Source organism: Cibotium barometz, chromosome 30 (genome assembly GCF_041138505.1).
Source record: "Cibotium barometz isolate CiBa-2024 chromosome 30, ASM4113850v1, whole genome shotgun sequence".
In the NCBI taxonomy this organism is placed as follows: domain Eukaryota; kingdom Viridiplantae; phylum Streptophyta; class Polypodiopsida; order Cyatheales; family Cibotiaceae; genus Cibotium; species Cibotium barometz.
The window spans coordinates 26,003,053-26,026,333 of NC_141075.1; the positions used below are offsets into that span (position 1 = coordinate 26,003,053).

A 23,281-nucleotide genomic window follows, 5' to 3' on the forward strand; every position below is an offset into this window, starting at 1 on the left:
ATCTTGTGAAGAGTTAATCCGTTCAAATACCTTTCCAATCATATGAACAGCTTGCGCACCATCTTGGAATGGTTGGCGAGAAAGCAGCAACAGATCATTTTCAAAGCATGCTCTCGCAGGACCATCTGCACCTGCTTCAGCAGTAAACCTACCAACTTCAAAATCATCCACCTTTTCCAAAGACATCAGCCGCAACACGCCAGTGGTCATTCCATCTGAGAGACTCAACTGATCATAAGTCTGCTGTAATTGTGCCTTGAACTCTTCCAGCACCAGTGGCCTAAACACATCCATGTAATGTTGGGAGGACCGAAAAGCTATAGGCACCTTCAGCATGGGCTCAGCCTGGAGACCTTCTGCACTTGTATCCGAACTTAGGCCCACAACAAAAAAATAGTCCAGACTTAAAATACGCTTATACCATTCATCCAGCCTTGGGGGTGGTGGCCTCGTTGCAACCCCAGGCTTTCTGCTGTTGCCTCTCAGATGTTCATTGGGCACCTGCAACTGTATAAGCTGGCGCTTAGGTTGCAGGGGGGGAGCTAGGCCCAGGCCCTTTTTCTGAACCGTCTGCAGAGATTTTGCAGGAATCATGTTGGTTTTAAAGACATCATCAGATTCATCCTGAACAAGCTCCTTCAGAATTGCATTTAGACTCCCTTTCTGATCATATTGACTCTTTACATTAGTCTGATCTGCTTCTACTCCAATGAATGAATACTGATCAGACTTTACTTCAACCTCTGCCTGCACTACCTCGTTGGACTTGCTTGGTATTATCCTTTTTTCACCTCCAAGCACACCCATGTCCTCCTCTCTTTGTATGGAATTATACTTGCCGATGTTTTTCACTACATTTACATTACTAGAGCTTGGCACAGATTTGTTTTCAGCTTGAGAGTGCTCTGTGGGCTTGTATTTGGAGGAACCAAAATATCGATCGAGCGTTGCATTCTTGCCTTGACCACTAGAAAAAATCCCCAGCTGCTTCTGCATAGAGACCGGATGCATATGCTTTCGTGTTTGTGAAAATGGAACTTCTGCCTCAAGCAAGTTTTGAGAGCTATCAAAAGATTCCAGTTCAGGTGACTTATCAGAAGAACGCTTTCCAATCGCTTTGTTTTCCAGCGAAGGCTCAGGTACACGCACAATCTCATTGTCAGGTGGATACTCAATCTCATCATCAGAAAGGACAATCACGTCCTGATTCTCCAAGACTGCCTTAGCAACACCTCTGTCCTTCATGCAAAGTGTGTCATCTTTTCTATCCATGGCAGCTACAGCATCGTAGGAAGGCTCGATTTCTAGATCAAAAGACTTAACACTCTCACTGGCCCCTGATAACGTCAGGCGGAGCAGCATTTCTAGTTTGCCTCTCATTTGATCATTTAAGGCTTCTCCTGTATGGCAAATCCACATAAAAACTGTAAATATGACAAGACAACCCCCCTGGACACCCGACACCCCCCCCCCAACACACACACACACACACACACAAAACAAAGGAGACCCTCCTCCAACAAACTAGGAAAGAAAACAGAAGCACGTACAGAATTCAGCAACAAAGACCAAAAAGCTGCCCTTATATGTAACATAAAAATCATCCACCTACCTCTCTCTAGCCAGTCCTGAGCCTCCTTCAAAAGGTTTGACTGCGGCAAGCAATGCATGTCACTCAGGTGATTCAAAATTGAAACTAGTGCTGCTTTCCATCTCCTGTGTATGCTTGCTATGCAGACCTCCCCCCAACTAATAAAGTGAAAGATCCAAGCTATCCTATTGACAGCATGTAATTCCTGAGAATCTTCAAAACTGCTTTGCAGAAAACCCTTGGTTGAGAAGGTCTTTGCAAGAGACGGTAGCATGTTTTGAAAAATTAAAGGCAACAAGTCGAACATGCGTGTGAATGACATCTGGAGGAGACATGAATTGATTAATTTCACTGTACACGTTATTTATGAAGGTAGAAGCATAATATTATAGGAGATAAAGTTTTTTAGCACACCAGATAAGCATCATCTTCAGAGTAAGGGCGTCCATCTCTCATGAGTTTCAAGAGTAATGGCCATAAAAAAATTGAAAGCTGCTGCAGTTTCTTTGCTTTTTTCCGACTCCTCTCTTCACAAACACTCATAGAATCTTTTTGCAAGGGCTGATCATAATTCAGCTGTTTCAAAAAGCCACCCTCTTTGCCAAAGATTGATGATTCGTTTGAAGCATCGAGAGACTGGTTGACCCTTTGAGATCCTCTCTGCCACAGAGTAACAATTTTCCAAGCAAAAAATAACAGGTTCTGAAGAGAAAATACGGCTTCGTGTAACCTGTTCATCATAAGCTGCATTCATCACATATGGCCCTCTCAAATGGTCAGCTCATGTACAAAGCCTCGTAATCAATAAACCATAACAAAGAAACAAACAAAGTTCTCTCAGCACTCCCAAACCTTTGTCTATTGCATTTACAATTTCTTGGTCAATGTGCGACACACCCTGTAATACATAATAATGTTTCCTCTACACTGACGACTTGACTAGCTTGCCTGGCCTCACTTCTACCTCTTGTTAAGGGCACCCCTAAACCAAAAAAGCAAAGCTCAAACTTAAGGGTGCAATGCACTGGCGGCTTTTAAGGTATGGGGTCACTCCATGATCATAACTGATAAATGCCTAAAGAAGGACCGTCACATGCCTTGCCTTCCTCCATCAAACTGTATATTTTTGCTCCTTTAAAATAAGGAACCAATCTTGCAGAGTGAAGTTTCACCTGCCAAGGTCTCCTCTTTGAACTTGGTAGGTGAAAAGAGCCTGTTCTAAGCACCTTGCCTCACACTAAGAGCCTCTTTTCACCTACCAAGTTCAAAGAAGCTCTTAGTGTGAAGCTATGCATAGAGAACCTCTCTCTAGTAATTCTGCACATCTTCTACAAGTTTACTCAAACATCCAAAGACAGTAGCTTCATAATCTGAGAAGTATATGCCAGCCTCACAGCAAAGAAAACCGAACCAGTTAGATCCTCTAGGAGTGCGATTTATATGAAGTTATCAAGTTATTGGAAGATGCACCCTGTGTGTAATGAGAGTATCCTTGCATGTAAATGGCCAAATTCTCACTTGATGAGTGTAAGCCAAAGCAATTGCTTAAAGAAGTGTAGGTTCCTGAGCAGATCATGTAATTAGAGTATCCGTGCATGTAAATGGCCAAATTCTCACTTGATGAGTGTAAGCCAAAGCAATCGCATAAAGAGGTGTAGGTTCCTGCGCAGATCATGTTCTGTTTGTAAGAGAACGAAACTTGGCAGGAGCTATGGTTTCTTTTGATATTCTGAGGCCATCAGTCCATTGGGTGGGTTGGTTTGACAAGAGCCAGAAAAAAGAAATGCAAGGTCCATATCAGGACTCGGGAAGCCAGCTGCAGTCTTAGCATGATACATCTACCAAACTCCATTATCGACACATGCAAAGAGGACAAAGCCCAAGGTGCAGGGGCCTAGGCCTGACTCAACCCTCTGGAGCCCTCCAAGCAACGCAGAATGAGGCCACAAAGGGGTACCAGTTGGCCCAAGGGAAAGGGCAGAAAATCAGTGAGAGTTAAAGCTTGAGAGAAAGTGTAGAAAATCAGCAAGAGTTAAAGCGATAAAACATGGTAAAAACAGACTTGAAAAGTGCTCCAATGACAACCATGTGAGTACACAATTGGGTCAAGAGATGGTGCCTAAAACAAAGTCTAACTGGCCATCAATCGTCTCCATGAAACGCCATGGAAATAGGCAGTGAGAATCTCTGAAAGAAGACCTTCAAGCAATTAGAGAAATCGGGAAAGAGATAAAAATGGGGAAAAGGAGCTATCCGGTGACTGAACATGCCTGTTAACTCACACCTATGAAAAGAGGGCCTCCCCCTCATTTCAACTTGGGCCTTGCAGACTCGAGTGCTACCAAGAGCACACAGTGAAGAGTATGTGAAGGAGCAAAGCCTTGCTCTAGAATCTGCAACAGTGCTGCACTTTTTAGCAAGCCTACTGCCAGCTTTTGCAAGTCGTGCAAAACTTGTAATTTCTTGTAGAGCTGTTTGAAATCCTTTATTTCAGTGATACACATGCAATAAGTCAGATATTTTCTTCAAGTCTCAAGGCAATTAGCTTGCATGTGAGCAGAAGGTTTCCCCATAGCAAATGATGGCTGCACTCACTCCATTAGTTGCAATTGTAGTAGAGAAGCCACATCTACACCAATACACGGAACTTTGTAAATGTGCAGATCTCATGCATCACAGATGGAGGCAAATGCCCTTTTCAGGCCCTAACAATAGGAAAAGTCAACTTTGCATCCTTAATCCTGACAAAGCTTCCAATGACAGTATTGGAAAATCTACTATGAAACTTAGTCAAACTGTTTGCATAGTAGCCAAGCCCATTAGATGAGATGCAATTAGGCAACGAACTCCTGCATAGAGCTTAAAACGTTAAGATTAGGAGGAGAGGAGAAGCAAGCCATTGCTCAACTTTTTCTACGAGATAGTCACCAGATCCTAAAGCACCAAAACTGTGCACGCACTTGAAACCTGTAGCTGAGTAGAAGCAAACTGCCCTGTCATCTGCTTCAGACAAAAGCATTTAAGCTCACTTCTGAGGGGTCTTTTACAGACCGACATATCTACAATTACGCATGTATTGTCTACTATGCATGCTTGAAACAGTCTAGTTCAGAACATTGAGAGCACGAAAGGTACAAACCAGCTTGGTTGCATAGAAAAGTCCACTAATCACGCATGCAGCTGACGCTTGACTGCTACAAAGGAACGTCAGTCCAACTTCAAGACTAGAATCCCTTGCAAAATGTGTGAGTACATATCTCCCAAAGTCTCTCATCTTCTGTCAAGTGGAAAGTTAAGCACAAGGCCTTTAGAAAATGCATGATTCAAATTCAGGAAACTTAGCATCTGGCTAGCATCCATAATGTAAGGATAGCGAACACAGGAGCTCAAAACTCTTGCCTCGTTGGAATCCAAAGACAAAAGAACCAGAGCTTCTGCAAAAAACGGGTCCCAAATCCACCTCTCCACCACCCTAGATTTTTGAAGATGGCCCAGAAAAGTATCTGCACACCTTCAGGAATCATTAAAAACACTCTTCAGGACATCTTGCTATGTTACAATGGCCAATTGAACCAATCAGAATGAAATAGCACACCCACCTTTTGAGCAGAGAAACCAGTTGAGAACCATGGCACCAAGCCTTTAGAGTGTTCGGGCAGAGCTTCCCATCAGCACCATCATCACAACCTTTAGGAGTTTCCCAAATGAGAGAAGATGCTATGGCTTTTGAAGAAGTAACCTCAGGATATTTATCTGGTAGCACTTCACCTGATGACAACTGATTGCTCTGATTAACAGTACACAACCGTGAAAACGCCCACACTACAGCCTGTGAGAAAGACTCGGGAAGATCTGAAGGGAGCACCTTGCCCAGTATATCCACCCAAAGAATTGGAGCGCACAACCAGTTGCCCTGTTCTTCTGCCAGTTTATCTAATGGCTTGTACTCCTTGAAAGGGCTGCTTTCGATTGGTCCAGTTTCAAAATGTTTACTTAAATCATCACAATCCTCCTCCTCGTCTATCTCTAGGAAGTCACAAGAAGAACTGCTTTTGATTTCAAGACCCCTAGACTGCAGACAGGCCAGAACCACAGAGTCCGCAATTATGATGGTCTCGAGGAGGCAAACTGCAGGCTGCCGCACAGAATCATAAAGCTGCGTGTCTCTGACTGATTCAAGTAGTGGAGGACCCCTTTGGGAATCAAGGAAAAAAAAACACAAATTGGCACATTAGCAGTAAAAAACAACCAAAAAAAATCATCAGCCAAGCAAACTTCAGCAGATTGCCTTGCGAAGGATCCAATGAGAAAGACAATCATACCAAAAGGTCCAAGTTAGTTTAGCCCAAATGCATCTGATAATCGGGCACACACATACATAAAATCATCCTCAGGAGCTAATCTAGTCATGACTTCAAAGTCATTCACAAATTCACACAACTGGCTTTCAAGCAACAACCTGAAATAATAATGCACATGTATGGATCCTCCCCCATCATGTAGGCGGTGGGATGGGGTGGGTGGGTGGTGGGTGTTAGGGGGGAAAACCATGCTGGTGACCTGTAATGCGAAGAAACGTCTCATGCTAGTAAGAGTGTCACGAGCCTGTGGCAATGACTAACTTTGTTTTTGCTTTCTTTATCGGATTGGTTTCCTGTTTAGAAACCCCTTTTGGAATCCAAAATGTCTGCATTGCTCAGTCGGAGTGGACAGCATTAAAGTTCAGTGAGAGAGTCTAAGTTTGGATGGCCTAAGGTTTACAGGCACTGAATATTGACATTAGATTAAGGCTAAGAGAAGGGTGGGTCGAAAGAAGAAGAAGACAGATAAATATCTCTGCTAGAGGGCAGTGCACTTGGAATTTGTCAGTGCTCTAGAGATAGAAGAGCATCCAGAAGATCAGAGGGACGCGATTCTGACATCTCCTAAATTTTAGGGGAACCTGCTATTTTTGGCCTATGTCGGAATTGAAATGTGTTCGCGTCAAAAGGAGGGCAATTAAATGGGGAACAATAGTCCCCAAAGACCTGCAGTGAGCTGATGAGCTGGCCAGGATATTTTTAGGCTGGAAGTCCAAAGCAGGAAATTGCTTATTAAGGTGCCATTTGTCACATTTTACAAAAACTTTCCACTCGTGGGAGGCTGAGCACTCGTTTTCTCTCTGTGGGAGCTCATTTGGTGAGTTTGCAGGTGGATTGAAGCAGGTTAAGGGCTATTGAGAGCTGCCTACTCCCTTTGCCTTGATGCAGTGAGCCATACGTGGCTGTAAACCACTCCTCTACTCTCTCAGAATGATTATGCTTGCAAGAGGCTTTCTTATGTGTATGTACAGCTGTGAGGAATTCATGCTTCCTGGCTGAGGCAAGAGCCTCCTTTGATAGGAACAGGCGCGGTTAACCACCGTACCATAGCAGGTACCTGTGGGGGTCATAACCCCACAAAGCAGGTGTCAAATTCAGCAATTTATTGTTGCTGTTTATGACTGTTTTTGGGCTGTTTCGGAGCCCGAGAAGGTACCGGATTGCAATAAGGTCAAGCCAGATGGATTCCAGAGTGAACAGAGGGCCATATGTGTGCAAAACAGAGTAAATTTCAGTGCTGTGCAGAAATTACAGCAAGCTGAATTACTGGTTTTTATGCTCTGTTGAGAGGGTTTCGACGTACTGAAGAGGTCAGAAGTGGTTTGGAATGATTCTGACATATTTTGGGTCAGTTTTGGGACAGTTATGCTGGCGAAATTTTCAGGAATGTGCAGAAAATTCAGCAAACTCAATACCTTGTAAAAATCTCTTTTTCTAAAGAATAAATAAATACCGAAAGGGGCGCCAAGCTTTGGGGCCTATCTGGTGTCGGTGTCAGCTCCTGGGGACATTCTAGTTCACAGGATTTTGTTGTTTTTGCTCTGTGTTTAAGCTAAGGTATTAAGTGACGACATAAACTGGTGAAAGCCGTGTGTATTGAAGAAGATCTACCGCCCAGTCAGTAGTACAGGCCGGTTTCATGGTTCCATTGCCGGGATAAACATCACTTTGTTTTATTGAAGTGAGCCTGGGCCTGCTGGGTAGAAGCACAGAGCACTGATGGCTGACCGACGTGAAGAAGCTAGAGAGGAGTTCTCTTCCTCCCAGGAAAGAAGAGAGGTTCTAGTGGTTTCAGAGGCTGGAGAGCCGTCTAGGCCGTCTCATGCAGTGCCACCTCCTGTCATGCCTATACCACAGGGAGCCAGAGCAGATGAGGATGCTGCTTTCAGAGCTCAGTTGCTAGCAGCAGTGGGTATGTTTTCCCAGGTCATGCAGAATCCACGTTTCTTGGAGTTTCTGCAACCTCCTCAATCTACTCAGCCCATTGGGGCTACAGAGTTAGTGCAAGAACCTGTTGAGGTTCAGACACTCAGTGTACATCCTGCCGACTCACGAGAAAGGGCAAGGCAGCTTGTGGGGTCAGTGGAAAGAGCGCCAGTACTTCCTTCTGTTCACGAACAGGTGGCTGAAACGCCAGTTGTGCCGGCTTTTGTTGAGCAGCCCGCCACCTTACAGCAGCCATTAGTTGGCCAGTTTGGACAGGGAAGTCAGTTCCAGGCACCGCCGCAGGTATTTCCACCACCTACCTTGCATCCAGGCTATTTTGGAGGCGGTTCTGTGTTTCAGAGCATGGCTGGTTATGCGCCAGGAACAGTGGATTACCAGCAGAGAACTGTGTTTGGGGGTTCACAAAGTTTTATGCCAAACCCCATGTATGGCAATATTGGCATGCAGCCAGGTTTTCAGGGTGTTCAGAGCAGTTTTGGAATGCCACAGGGCACTTTTGGCATGGCTGCTTTTCAGAATCAGCCACCACCTCTTGTACAGTCAAACCCGTTTGTGGGTGACAGAGGGATGATGATGCCATCGGATAGTGTCCTAATGATGCCAGCACCTACTGTTGATAAACCGAAGCCATACAAGGAAGGTGGAGCAGCTGTACAGTTTGACACTTTTAGAGGCTTTGAAGACAGGACTAAAGCACTTTCCTTCATACAGCAGTTTGATGCTGCCTTTGCTGGAGGGAACTTCACAGAAGTTTCTAAAGTGAGAAAGGCTGCCACTTTTCTGAAAGGCAATGCTAGCCAATGGTGGACCACTTTGTTGATGCAAGGTCAGGCACCGTCCACTTGGGTTGGCTTTAAGCAAGTGTTTGCTGCAGCTTGGTTAACCAATGAGTTTGAAGTTGATGTGATGTCAGCCTGGCACAGTTTGGATGCCTCAAAGTGTAAGGATCTCGAGGATTATAATAAGAAGTTCTGGAAAGCTTTGTTGCCAGTCACTTCTTATAGAATTGTGCCGTTAACTGAGCAGATAGAGAAGTACTGTTGTGGCCTGCCAAAAGAATTGCGCAATTATTGCACAAAGACCAAGGTTACCACATTGACTCAGCTGATTGAGAATGCAAACACAGGGAATGCACTGTTGCTGGGTCAGACTAGTGGTTTTGGGGGCAGCAGCAAAGAGGGCAAATCAGCCAGAATTTCAGCAGCCAAACAGGTTGAAAAGGTTGATGAGCAGGGCCCTCAGAAGACAGGTAAAGCTGGATCAGCAAAGAAGAAATTAGCCAAGGCTTTTTGGCGTCAGTCGAAGAGCAGCAAGCCTCAGTTTAAGCAGAGAACTGAAGAGGAAACACAGGCTTTAAGGACTGAGGGTAAATGCTTTATCTGTGAGAAAGCTGGTCACATATCAAGGTTTTGTCCTGACAAGAAAAGGCCAGCTGACTCAGAAGAGAAAGAAGACAAGAAAGGAAAGAAGGTCACCCCTTCGGCAGGTTTAGTGCCAGATATGCTAGGGGATAGACCTCAGACAGATGCCAGTGAGTTGTGTAGAGCCTGGGGAAAGGTCAGAGATCAGCATGTTCTCATTTTCTTTGACCCTGGGGCAAAGGCAAACTTCATTTCCCCACAGTTGGCTGCACAGTTGGGCATCAGAGCTGATGAGATGGGATACACAGCTGAGGCAGGTTTGGCATGTCCTGGCCATTCAGAGTCTGTGACACCCATCCTTGGAAAGTTACGTCTGCATATACAGTCTTATGTGGATGCAGAAGACTTTTATATCATGCCGCTTGAGGGATGCGATGTATTGCTTGGTATGCCGTGGTTGTACAGAGTGCATGGCATCTTGGATTCCTTCAAGAAGACTGTGACCTTGGAAAGTAGAGGGAAGACTCATGTGCTAGATGTTAAGCTCAAAGGAGAGTCTGTACCTATAATTTCAGCTTCTGCTATTACCTCGGTAATAAAGAATCATCTTTCTGCGTATTTGATATTTGCACGTGATTTGAATGAAGCAAGTGAGTCAAATTTGTCAGTACTTGAGAAAGACAGATCTGAATTTTTGTCACAATTTAGTGATGTCTTTTCTGACTCATTACCGTCTGAGTTACCACCAGAGAGGTCAGAGGATCATGGTATAGATCTGATTCCAGGCAGTAGTCCACCGAATCGACCTCCGTACAGGGTTAGTGCAGCGCAGCAGAAAGAGATTATGAGCCAGGTGAATGAGCTGCTGGAAAAAGGGTTGATACAGCCAAGTTCATCTCCCTTTTGCTCTCCTGTGCTCTTAGTGCAGAAGAAGGATGGCTCATGGCGCATGTGTATAGATTACCGCGCTTTGAATAAGGCCACCATAAAGAACAGGTTCCCTATTCCAAGGATTGATGACATCTTAGACCGCTTGGAAGGCGCGTCTATGTTTAGCAGGATAGATCTGAAAAGTGGCTACCATCAGATCAGGATTAGAACTGAAGATGTGCATAAGACTGCGTTCAGGACGACCTTTGGCCTGTATGAATTCCTTGTGATGCCATTTGGTCTGACGAATGCTCCTGCCACATTTAATCGGATGATGGATCGGATATTCCGACCGTTTAGACAGTTTGTTGGCACCTTCTTTGATGACATGATTGTCTTTTCAAAGTCGGAAGAGGAGCATAGAGACCACTTGTCAGAGGTGTTCAATGAATTACGTAGTCATAGACTGCTTGTGAATGGCAAGAAGAGTAAGTTCTTCTTGGAACAGATTCAGTTCTTGGGGCACATTGTGTCTAAGGATGGGGTCAGAATGGATCCTGCTAAGGTTGAGGCAATCAAGACATGGCCAGCCTTGAAGACTGTGCATGATGTCAGAAGTTTTCTTGGTTTATGCTCTTACTACAGGAGATTTATCAGAAATTTTGCTGAGATTGCTTCACCGTTGCATGCTCTGCAAAAGAAAGACGTCTCTTTCAGATGGACACAGAAAGAGATTTCAGCTTTTGAGCTACTGAAAGAAAAGATGACTTCTAGTCCAGTGATTATATTGCCAGACCTCAGGAAGTCATTTGTTGTCCAGTGTGATGCATGTGGCAGCAGTGTTGGTGCTGTCTTAATGCAAGAAGGAAGGGTAGTGGCATATGAGAGCAGAATATTACAAGGGCCAGAGAAGACTATGCAGGTCTATGAGAAAGAACTGCTGGCTGTAGTTCATGCTCTAGAAAGTTGGAAACACTACCTTTTAGGTGCTGATTTTGTTGTTCAGACAGATCATCAGACTTTACGCTATTTTCTGACTCAGACAAAATTGTCGGAGAAGCATATGAGATGGGCAAACTTTTTGTCTATGTTCCACTTTCAGATTGTGCATGTGGAAGGCAAGAAGAATGTTGTGGCAGATGCTTTATCAAGGAAGCCACAGATTTCAGCAGTGTCTATTCCTTATCATCATGAGTTAGATGACATGAAGGAGCAGTATGCTGTTGATGAGGATTTTGCCCGAGTCTATGATCACATTGTGAATGGACAACCTCATGACCACTATCTTCTCAAAGAGGGTTATATGTTGATGCATGGGAGACTGTGTGTCACTAGGCCACTGAGAGTGAAAGTGATGACAGAGAGTCATTCTCCTCCGTATGCTGGACATCGTGGTATAGATGCTACAGTTAAGGCGGTTGAGACTTTCTTTTACTGGCCTACTTTGAGAAGAGATGTTGAAGATTATGTACGGCAGTGTGTGATTTGCCAGAAGGTCAAGTTTGACAGGCAAAAAGCACCAGGGCTGTTACAGCCATTGCCTATTCCAGAGAAGCCATGGGAAAGCATAGCAATGGACTTTGTGTTTGATCTTCCTAGGACACAGACAGGGAATGATGGAATATGGACCATTATATGTAGGTTCAGTAAACAGGCTCATTTCATTCCTGTTCGAAAGAAGATTAAGCCAGAGCAGATGGCACGATTGTTTATGTGCAACATTTTCAAGTACCATGGGATGCCACAGTCTGTGATTAGTGACCGTGATCCACGAATGACTAGTCTTTTCTGGAGAGGCATATTTGAGAACATGGGCAGCACGTTGAAGTTTTCTTCTTCGTTTCATCCGCAAACTGATGGGCAGTCTGAAGAGGCAAATTCTACTGTCCTTGATCTGCTAAAGTGTTATGTATCAGAGCAGAAAGCAAAGTGGGAGCAGTATTTGCCATTGGTTGAGTATGCATATAATAATACAGTGCACTCTTCAACTGGCAAAGCACCTTTTGAGATTGTAGAAGGTGGCAAGAAAGTGCCCCCCATTTTGCATACAAAAGATAAGATTTTTGAGGCAGATCAGTTTGTGCAGAATATGGATGAGACATACAAGAAGATTAAGCATGCCCTTGAGAAGACTCAGGCTAAGCAGAAAAGAGCAGCAGATATGCATCGCCGAGAGCTCATGTTTAAAGAGCATGATTGGGTCTTGTTACGCTTTGAAAAGGCACGGCTTAAGAAACGTAAGGGCAAGGAAAGCCTGTTTACTAAGCTGAGTATGCGGTATTATGGGCCTTTTCAAGTAACAGAGAAGATCAGCGATGTATGCTATCGGCTGAAATTGCCTGAGCAGTGGAAGATTCACAATGCGTTCCATGTGAGTCTTCTTAGACCCTTTGTGGGTGATGTGCCAGTGGATATGCCACCTCAAGATCAACCTGAAGTTGAAGAACTTGATGAAATTCTTGTTCCAGAACAGATCTTGGCACATAAGGAACGGAAAGTAAAAGGCAAGGCTGCTAGACGCTATTTGGTGAAGTTCAGAAACTATCCACCTTTGGATGCTAAGTGGATGGAAGAGGGTGAACTCGCTGAGTCACCTAATGTATTGGGACTTTACCTTGAGGCATTTAGTCTGCAGCCTACCTTGACCCATTGATTGAGGAGCTGTATAGATTGTTATAATACAATTGCTCCATCGATCATGTACAGCTAGTCTATCTTTTGTCTTGTCGATTATTCAGTTAATAGATACATGTAGTCACCAATTTTGGCATATGTTTCAGTACTATGGTTTTGGTTTTGTCAACATGTATTTCTGAATTTAGACTCTACGTGAACTATGTTGCAGTGTGACTGAATGTCACTGTTAGTGTTGGGTTCATCGACAGAGCAATGACCATGCTTGTAGTATACATGTCTTAACTTGATGTTGGTTCATCTCGTTAACTGGAAACATGTATACGACGCATGCAAATGAGGACATTTGCGATTTCAAGAGAGGGGTATGTCACGAGCCTGTGGCAATGACTAACTTTGTTTTTGCTTTCTTTATCGGATTGGTTTCCTGTTTAGAAACCCCTTTTGGAATCCAAAATGTCTGCATTGCTCAGTCGGAGTGGACAGCATTAAAGTTCAGTGAGAGAGTCTAAGTTTGGATGGCCTAAGGTTTACAGGCACTGAATATTGACATTAGATTAAGGCTAAGAGAAGGGTGGGTCGAAAGAAGAAGAAGACAGATAAATATCTCTGCTAGAGGGCAGTGCACTTGGAATTTGTCAGTGCTCTAGAGATAGAAGAGCATCCAGAAGATCAGAGGGACGCGATTCTGACATCTCCTAAATTTTAGGGGAACCTGCTATTTTTGGCCTATGTCGGAATTGAAATGTGTTCGCGTCAAAAGGAGGGCAATTAAATGGGGAACAATAGTCCCCAAAGACCTGCAGTGAGCTGATGAGCTGGCCAGGATATTTTTAGGCTGGAAGTCCAAAGCAGGAAATTGCTTATTAAGGTGCCATTTGTCACATTTTACAAAAACTTTCCACTCGTGGGAGGCTGAGCACTCGTTTTCTCTCTGTGGGAGCTCATTTGGTGAGTTTGCAGGTGGATTGAAGCAGGTTAAGGGCTATTGAGAGCTGCCTACTCCCTTTGCCTTGATGCAGTGAGCCATACGTGGCTGTAAACCACTCCTCTACTCTCTCAGAATGATTATGCTTGCAAGAGGCTTTCTTATGTGTATGTACAGCTGTGAGGAATTCATGCTTCCTGGCTGAGGCAAGAGCCTCCTTTGATAGGAACAGGCGCGGTTAACCACCGTACCATAGCAGGTACCTGTGGGGGTCATAACCCCACAAAGCAGGTGTCAAATTCAGCAATTTATTGTTGCTGTTTATGACTGTTTTTGGGCTGTTTCGGAGCCCGAGAAGGTACCGGATTGCAATAAGGTCAAGCCAGATGGATTCCAGAGTGAACAGAGGGCCATATGTGTGCAAAACAGAGTAAATTTCAGTGCTGTGCAGAAATTACAGCAAGCTGAATTACTGGTTTTTATGCTCTGTTGAGAGGGTTTCGACGTACTGAAGAGGTCAGAAGTGGTTTGGAATGATTCTGACATATTTTGGGTCAGTTTTGGGACAGTTATGCTGGCGAAATTTTCAGGAATGTGCAGAAAATTCAGCAAACTCAATACCTTGTAAAAATCTCTTTTTCTAAAGAATAAATAAATACCGAAAGGGGCGCCAAGCTTTGGGGCCTATCTGGTGTCGGTGTCAGCTCCTGGGGACATTCTAGTTCACAGGATTTTGTTGTTTTTGCTCTGTGTTTAAGCTAAGGTATTAAGTGACGACATAAACTGGTGAAAGCCGTGTGTATTGAAGAAGATCTACCGCCCAGTCAGTAGTACAGGCCGGTTTCAAAGAGAGAAATCTCTTACCCCATGCCGCCCCTCTACTCCTTGCATTTCCTCAGAATCCAGATCACCACCCTGAGAAACCCACCCAAGACATCCACAGTCTATGAGGAATAAATATATGAACTCCAAATGGACTCTGCATTTATTTGGCCTGCTGAATGTGGTCCAGAGGTGCTTCTCAATAAGCCCTATTTGATGATGCTATACCATCATCTTCAAGGTAAAAGCAGTGGAGTTGTCAATCCACGTCCCCTGCCATGGAATCTTATGTGACAAAGCTCTTCCCCAGACACTAAACCAGAATAAGTCAAACTCCTCCGGGAGGGGAAACAACCACATGGGCAGCACAGGGAAAGAGACCAACAGACAGTATAGGGAAACATATAACCTTTGGAAGCTGTCTCCAAAGAGAATTTTAATTGACTATCTGGCTAATGTGTGCAGGTCGTCAGCTGAGGAACCTGAAGCTATAGGGATTTCACTTTGAAACCTCTAATGGAAAAGAGCTGCATTACTTTCTTCATGAATTTGAGATGATCCAGAGCTTTATCAATCAACGACATGATTCTAGACCACCACTCTAACCTAGAATTTAGGAAAATTCAGAACCCATGTAGCTCATTTATATCCAAGGACATAAGTTGCAAGTCCTGCCTCATAAGTGTAAGTCCTATGTGCTAATGAGAACAGAAGTATTGCAGCTATAAAGAGCATGATCACATCCCCCCCATCCCCCCTTCCTCGGCAGACACCATCTGTTCTATTTGGGTGAACATCATTCACACCCTCTATGGTTGATAGGAGTGCCCCCATTGTGACTCACAAGTTATGCAGGCACGTCATGCAGCCTTCCTCCACACTTGGAGCCTCGGACCCTTTCTCATTCAAGGCGACAGTGGTATTATTTGCCCCCACGTGGTTGTTCCCTCCACCTGCACCCTTTCTTATTCGAGGCGACAGTGGTATATTTGCCCCCTGTGGTTGTTCCCTCCTCCAAGAGCAGCCAGCCATGCTGGAAGCCCCCCCGCAACCCGCACACACACACCCCGCCCCCATTTTACTTTTATAAAGCATTGTAACTTGCTCTTGGGCAGATGTTTTTTTCTTTTACTAATGAAAGGATCTTTTCTTGGGGGGGAGAAAATGCCACTCCTGGAACAGGGAAAAACACATCTCCGAAATTTTTGCGAGCTAAAGGAATTTTGCTTGAGCAGAATCGAAAATCCATACCACACGTGAACACACTCCAAAGGTGGACAAGCTGGATCCATCTTGAAACCTCGCATGACAATGATAAAAGCAATCTGTAGAAGCACCACTTTAGTCATTAGAGCGCATGCACACACAAAGAGAACATTTCTTCAAGATTTTTCTAGAAAGCCAACCTGGCGAGCCTTTTTGCTCATTAGGCCACTAAAATTTCTGCTGTGAGAAACTTGCTGGAGAAGAAAGTACAGTATATTTCGGCGTTGTCTCTCATATTCACCATCCTGAAGAGCCTCCAGTGACTAACACATACAACAAACCCCATCAAGGGAACATAATCACAAATCAATAAAGGCAGGATTAGAATTAACTGACTCCATTAACAATCATTACAAATGTTTGATCATGATAGGTGAAGCTCTTTGCTCTGAATTCATGAACCTGTAGAAATGGCTGAAACAGATCGAAGATAGCTTTGTGCATCTTCTCTTCACGGGTGTGGAAGCACTGGCCTATCAATGTGCTGCGCATTACTCCCGGAGAGAAGGTAGTCTTAATCCACAGCTTGTAACCTTCAGATATTACAAACATCACACCTTGAAACACTCACAAGCACAAAAGGTATGAGAATTAAATATCTATGGCAGCACAAGTTGCACAATATATGCTTGAGAAGCTTACCTAGAACTTCAAGCAGCAGCTTAAGGCAATGAAGAGCATTCCAAAACACTGGAGTGGCTTCACTGGCATGATTCAAAACTATGCTCAAAAAAGAAGGATACCGCTCTACAACTCCCTCCTCAAATGCAGGTGGTTCTAGCATACCAAGTCTTTGAAAAGTACCAAGAAATATTCAAAACACATGTAAATGCCCCCAAATTTCTCAGATAATTTTGTATAAAATATTATGCAAAGTCCACACAGCATCCAAGAGCACTAGATTTCTACATACAGTGTTTTTAAGCCCATCCAGAGTGACTCCCTGGTGAAGCATGCTCTTGGCCGACTCTTTGCACAGGTCGATGACAACAAAGGCTCTTGTGTTAACTTGGAATTCTTCCCGCCAGTCCCTTTTCCACTTGAAAACTTCCTTTGATCAAAGAGATCGAATTCTAGACAGTGCATGTGCTTTTGCAATAAAGGCTGAATCGGTTCTAAGTTGGCTGCAGTCCTGTCCCAAACCAAATTGTTCAGCTCCATATAGAGAAACCCTAAAGACCAAAGCAAAGCTTTCCAAACAGTAGAAATCATTGCCTTAATTTTCCAAAAGCAGCAGCAAGCCGAAGTGCCACTCCTCTGGTAGCTTGATCAGTATGGAAAAGAAGAGCATAAACTCCCTGAAAAAAGCAGTGCAAGGCTTAGTTCTGAATTAAACTCTCATTATTTTGATTCTGGACAATCACCTCCTGCTTTTGCAAAATTCCTTTAACCATTGAAGCTGAAAAAAACATACAGAATGTGGTAGAAAAGATGAGAAAAGCGTCATGTTTACAGCCAGCAGAACACATGCAATCACAACATTTGAACCTTTACCGGGTAACACTGATCCGCTGCAAGTGTGAGTTCATATGCGTTCTCTACATATTGAAGAAATGGAACAAATGCAGAGTCGATTTCAGCGTCATCCAACAGCATAGGAAACCTCATCACCTACATGTCAAGATAAGCATTAAATTGAGGTGAAAGTGATTGTGAAGGAGTTGAAACATAGCTATGGGAAACGGGAATGAGAACAGGAAAAGCAACAGCTGAAATGGGGAAACACCACATTAGCAAGCCTGGTGCAAGCGACAGAGATTTGGGGGGGGGGGGGGGGGGGAGGGGGAGGAGAAGAGAGAATGAAAAGGAACGAAGAGAAAAGGAAAAGGGAGGAGAGTGAAGGTGACTGGAGGGAAGATAGAAGCGTGGAAACAAGCTGGTTGACCTGAGTTCAACTTAAAATCTAGGGTGCAAACGGGGAGACAGCACAGCAAAAATGGAGAGAGAGGGGGGAGGGGGGGGGTGTGGGGGGGGGGGGGGGGGGGGGGGGGCGCGCGAAGTGCCATTTTGAAAATGGCAGTGAAAGATTTAAGAGCTTCTGGTAAACATGAAAAGTGTCCAGTGTCGTGAAGAATCCTCCTTAATGCACAATACTTTCGGTATAACCAAAAAGCTATACCTCAAATAACACACATATCAACTCCTCGGAATCCTTCTCTGAGTTCAAGCTGTTGTTCCTCATCTTGTGCAAAATCTCATGCAAGTGTGTAGCTACTCTCTCCTCGTCAAGTGTTTGTAACACAGCAAGCAGGGTGCTTACTACTTCTTCAAGGAAATCTGTAGCATACATTTCCTTTGCTTTGTAATACTGCAAAACGCACTGTGTGCACGTGCCCAATTCAAGTGAGAACCTTTTCCACAAAATCTTTACAGATGAGTTGTTCTCAGAAACAGTGAAATAGCAGTAGAATGGTTCCAAGAGGGGCCAGACGATATCACTATGTCCACACCAACAATGCTCTTCTTGGGGAAGATCCCGAAGGAATGAAAAAGCCTGACCAAACCTGCAGCAAAGCAAAAAGATTATTCGAAAAAAAAGGCATAAAAACACAGTTTTCTAGAAATGGACTTATATACCTAATACTACATCAACCGACATGAGAGCCCTATTAAAGCTTCACAGAGTTTGAGTTAGATACCATAAGGACCTCCGCATTGAGCACCTGGCACATGGATGGAGAGCATCCTAGTTCACCTCTTTAATTGAGCTCTTTGTGAAGGTCTTCCACCTTCTTGGACCAGCCATACCATAGTCCCTATGCATAAAGCAGAAGACCCCTTGACCCGAATAACTACGGGGCTATCATGATTGGTCACACATTGGCCAAACTAAATGGGCTGTTTTGGAGGTGCATGTTAGCTCATGGGCGGAGGGATACCGATCGAGAGCCATAGGACAAGCAGGCTTCAGGAGGAGTTACTCCACATTAGATCACATTCTTACCCTCCAGGCGATCATTGAGGAGAAGAGAGGATGGAGGCAGTGAATCTATTGTTGCTTTGTAGACTTCACAAAAGCTTTTGACTCAGTTCACTTATAGGAGTTTCATTTTCCTCCAGAGATGATATGGGGAATGATGACATTGGATGAGTCAGGGGCATGTCTTGTGAAATATGCAACAATATTGGGGTCAAACAGGGCTGCCCATTCTCTCACCACTCTCCCTGGGCTGTATATTGCTGAGATATTATAGACTGCCTCGAAGGCACAGGGTGTTGCATGCAGAGAAGCCTTGCTTCTTGATCCTCAGCCCTAAGCCTGATAAAGAACAATGATGCAAACTTTAATAATGATCAGACAGAGAGAGAAGAGAGAGAGAGATGATTTGTGTGTTCAATGTATTATATGGTGCAAAAAGATGATGATGTCTGTACAACTTCTAAGGCCTTTGGGGAGAAGAGGAAAATTTGTAATCCAATCAGTTTTGCCTTTTCAGCCCACAAAACTTCGTCCAAAAAGTCATCTTTTCTGTCAAAATGTCTCAAGAAGGTGTCCATGTGTCTGCGGAGCTCAAGCAGGAAGAGGCCCAGGCAACGCTGGTCCTGGAAGTCAATGATCCTGGAGAGTGGACCGAATCCCTCACGAAATAGACAGTGAAACCTCCCGCAGATCTCATAGTATACTGGGCAGCGGCATATGTAATGCTCCTCCGTCTCAACCTCTATGTTGCATAATAGTCGGCAGATCCGCTGGTCCTGGAAGTCAATGATCCTGGAGAGTGGACCGAATCCCTCACGAAATAGCCAGTGAAACCTCCCGCGGATCTCATAGTATACTGGGCAGCGGCATATGTAATGCTCCTCCGTCTCAACCTCTGTGTTGCATGGTCGGCAGATCCTCTCCTCTCTGGGTGTCCGTACGGGATCACGTACGGACACCCAGAGAGGAGAGGATCTGCCGACCATGCAACACAGAGGTTGAGACGGAGGAGCATTACATATGCCGCTCTGCCCAGTATACTATGAGATCCGCGGGAGGTTTCACTGGCTATTTCGTGAGGGATTCGGTCCACTCTCCAGGATCATTGACTTCCAGGACCAGCGTTGCCTGGGCCTCTTCCTGCTTGAGCTCCGCAGACACATGGACACCTTCTTGAGACACAGGCCCCAGCCACCCTGCCCCCTATCTCGACAGCCAACCATCACCAGTTTCTTCCGGACCCAGGAGGTGGAGGAAACCGACGTAGTGGATCTTGTGGACCCTCCATGAGCTGCTCTGGACCTACCTCGCCCGAGAGGAGTTACCTCAAACCGAGCCTCTGCACTCCAACGTGCCCGACGCCCTCGACCCCCCCCCCCCCTCGTCGGCCACGATCACCTCATCAGCTCCAGATCCACGACATGCTCCACCGCCATCGAGCTACCTTTCCACGTGACATAGCTAAGGGAGACCTCTCGGCCATACTCGTCAACCCCATGCTTGACATTTTGGAGAGTGGTATACCATCTACTCGGAGCTGATGTTGCTCCCATGTTTTTATGTTCTTAGTTTTCCATGACGAGTTTCCATGGACAGTTTTGTATCACCCCAATGAGATAGCTATATTTATGTTTTCATTCTGTTTTATTTTCCATTCCATGATGAGATATGCCATGGACATTATTGTACCACTTTGGTCTCATAGGCCCATTGGGTCTTTAGTAGACGCTTAATATATCTTTCTTTCTTTCTTTCTTTCTCTCTCTCTATTTTCTGCACATCTACTTTCAGTTTTGTGCGTTATTCTCGTCATGAACGATTGCTGATTTCTGAGCATTGAAGTTACTGATCTACCCCGAAGCTTCCGCATGTTACACATGGGCATCATGGAGAAGTGCCTATTGCTTTTCCCTGAGAATGCAGAGCCGGTTCTTGCAAAATAACTAGCCATCATGAATGGTACAGTGACCCGGTTCTGGTTGTTGGGCCAATCTATACTGAGTCCTGAAGTCCAATGAATCCTCGTATTGTGCCTTCATACTGTCGAGCTCTTTTCCCTGTATTTCAACAACACTGGATTCTTGCAAAGTTTGAATGGTGCCTTTTTGATTGAGAGCATCGACAAGAGGGTTATTTGAGCCAGGGATGTATTCAATCATACCTCCAAACTATTGGAAGATTTGACTCCATCTGGCTTGCCTATCACTCCATTGGCGATAGGCATGGTTTGCAACCATGCCTACATTTAAGTGCTTGGTGATCTGTCCTAATTGTAACATCTCTCCTTAATGGTGCATGTTTTCAATGTTTAAGTCCTGTCACTACCCCCAATAAGTCCTTGTCATACACATAATAATTCTTTTCTGCATCATTTAATTTTCGGCTATAATAAGCCACTAGGCGCCCTTCTTGCTAGAGGACAGCTTCTATCGCTAGATTGCTAGCATCAATGATTACCTCAAAAGGATCATCCCATGAAGCCAATTTGAGAACCAGAGACTCAGAGGCAACTTTTTTCATTTCATGAAATGCCTGGAGTGCTTTGCCTGTGTGACTGACACCTTCTATCAATGCATCTTCATGCCCATGAGCAGATCTATAAGAGGTGCTGCAAGGTTGGAAAACTTGTCCATATGGGTACTATATGCTTGGAAGAGACCTACAAAAGGGCACATCTCTTGAGCATTCTTGGGAACATCCCATTCGAGAATTGCCCTTACCTTTTCAGGATCGAGGCTAATCCCGTTTGCACTAATAACATATCCCAGGTAATGATTTTATTCTTCTCCGAATTCGCTCTTCTTTGCATTGATGTAGAGCGCATTTTCTCGCAAAAGTTGCAGGACCTTTTCGACATCCAACGCATTTTGCTCCGTAGTAGCAGAAAAAATGAGTATATCATCTAAAAAGATGAACATGCACTTTTCTATGAGCTCCACAAATACTCGAGACATCATCTTGTTAAACGTCGCTGGTGCATTGGTGAGATTGAATGGCATCACCACAAACTTGTAATGGTCACGTTCAATCTTGAAGTGTGACGATTGCTATCTCCTAGTCCTTCTATTAACTATTCTAATCACATGATTAAGAAGTAGCGAGACAAGACTTGCAAGATTAAGCCTAAGAACTTGAGTTGAGTGAATTGCACATGGGAGCCCTCTTTAAATAGGGGCTGAAGAGTTACAATCGAAGAGTCATGTCCCTATGCAGGATCATGCCCTTTCATGAATAAGTGTGTCTTTAGACTAATAGTCATGTCCCTCGTGAAGTGGTGTGACCCTTCAAAAGGATGTGTCCCTTGACTAGTGACCACTCGAGAAGGCACAACTCTTAATGAATAATAATAATATAAGTCACAAATCGTGACATTCCCTCCCATTTAAAATAAAATCCATTGCTAAATAATGATTTGCCGCTTGTCAAAGAAATCCTGGAGGAGTTCTGGATAATTGTGCAAATCTTCATCACGTTGCCACGTAGAATCTGACTCATCTAGATCTTTCCACTTAACGAGAAACTCTGTTGTAAGCTTTTTCCAAGTCTCTTTTTGACAAACATCCAAAATCATCTCAAAAATCAATATAAAATGTTCATCTTCAATTTCAGGAACATAGGAGGAAACATTTGGCATAGCCGAATCTCCTTGAACATACTTCTTAAGCCAAGAAATATGAAAGGTTGGATGAATCTTTTCCCAAGAAGGAGGAAGTTTCAACTTATAACCGATTGTTGAATTCTTCTTCAAAATCCGAAAAGGACCATAGAATCTAGGCCTGACCTTCGGAAAGACTGACTTTACTGTCTTATATCGATGAGGTGCCACATACAGTAGAACAAGATCACCTTCATTGAATTGTGCATGTCTTTTGCTTTTGTTGGCTTTCTTCTGATATTTCTCTTAAACTCCAATCATCTAATCACGAATTTGAAGAATAATCGATACGTCTTGTTTACATCAGGGTGTGCTGCATAAGGTACTTCATAATGTTCACGTAGTAAGATCTTTCGCAAATATGCATTATGCGGCACACATATGCGAACTTGATAATAAAGAAGACCATCCACTAGAGAATATGAAGTATAAATCTTCAATTCTGAAGGAGTTGGCTTAGGCAACTTCAAAGCACAGAAAGCGCTTGAGAAATCCTTATCAGTCAAATACTGATCTTTAAAACATTATGGAATCTCCATTGTTGTTGTAGAAATTGCCATTACTGTTGCTTGAGGCATGCGACTAAGAGCATCCGCCACAACATTCTGAAGTCCAAGCACATACTCAATAGTCATGTGAAAATTCAATAAAAATTCAACCCATCTGCCTTGTCGAGGATTCATAACAGGCTTGAGTAAAGATATACTTTAAGGAATGATGATCCTTCTTAACAACTGAATTTGCTCCAAGAAGATAATACTTCCAAGTACGATAAGCATGAACTATCGCCAAAAATTCCTTATCATAAACTGGATACCTTATTTGGATAGCTGAAAACTTATGATTGTCAAAAGCAATGACACGTCCAAGCTACATAAGAACACCACTAGAAGCGCGATCGGAAGTATCAGTCATAACTTCAAATG

The 23,281-nt window shown here is 44.0% G+C and overlaps 2 protein-coding genes across 4 annotated transcripts in view; one reads left to right on the forward strand and one right to left on the reverse strand.

Moving 5' to 3' along the window:
* The window catches only part of LOC147621325 (P-loop containing nucleoside triphosphate hydrolases superfamily protein), an 84,767-nt gene that overhangs the window by 35,134 nt on the left and 26,352 nt on the right, over positions 1–23,281 (reverse strand). For all 3 annotated transcript variants that reach the window (XM_086824053.1, XM_086824055.1, XM_086824054.1), the window contains exons 2-15: positions 17,900–18,284; positions 17,275–17,391; positions 16,996–17,078; positions 16,694–16,912; positions 16,423–16,571; positions 16,183–16,313; positions 15,921–16,043; positions 15,766–15,839; positions 5,191–5,784; positions 4,991–5,102; positions 4,731–4,868; positions 2,006–2,335; positions 1,613–1,913; positions 31–1,400 (exon numbers count right to left, since the gene is read on the reverse strand). In XM_086824053.1, the coding sequence (XP_086680179.1) occupies positions 31–1,400; positions 1,613–1,913; positions 2,006–2,335; positions 4,731–4,868; positions 4,991–5,102; positions 5,191–5,784; positions 15,766–15,839; positions 15,921–16,043; positions 16,183–16,313; positions 16,423–16,571; positions 16,694–16,912; positions 16,996–17,078; positions 17,275–17,391; positions 17,900–18,284 (4,126 nt within the window). The remainder of the gene's footprint in view (positions 1–30; positions 1,401–1,612; positions 1,914–2,005; positions 2,336–4,730; positions 4,869–4,990; positions 5,103–5,190; positions 5,785–15,765; positions 15,840–15,920; positions 16,044–16,182; positions 16,314–16,422; positions 16,572–16,693; positions 16,913–16,995; positions 17,079–17,274; positions 17,392–17,899; positions 18,285–23,281) is intronic.
* Positions 7,538–14,532, forward strand: LOC147621326 (uncharacterized). The gene has a single exon (XM_086824056.1). The coding sequence runs from the start codon at positions 7,672–7,674 to the stop codon at positions 12,781–12,783; it is 5,112 nt and encodes a 1,703-aa protein (XP_086680182.1). The 5' UTR covers positions 7,538–7,671; the 3' UTR covers positions 12,784–14,532.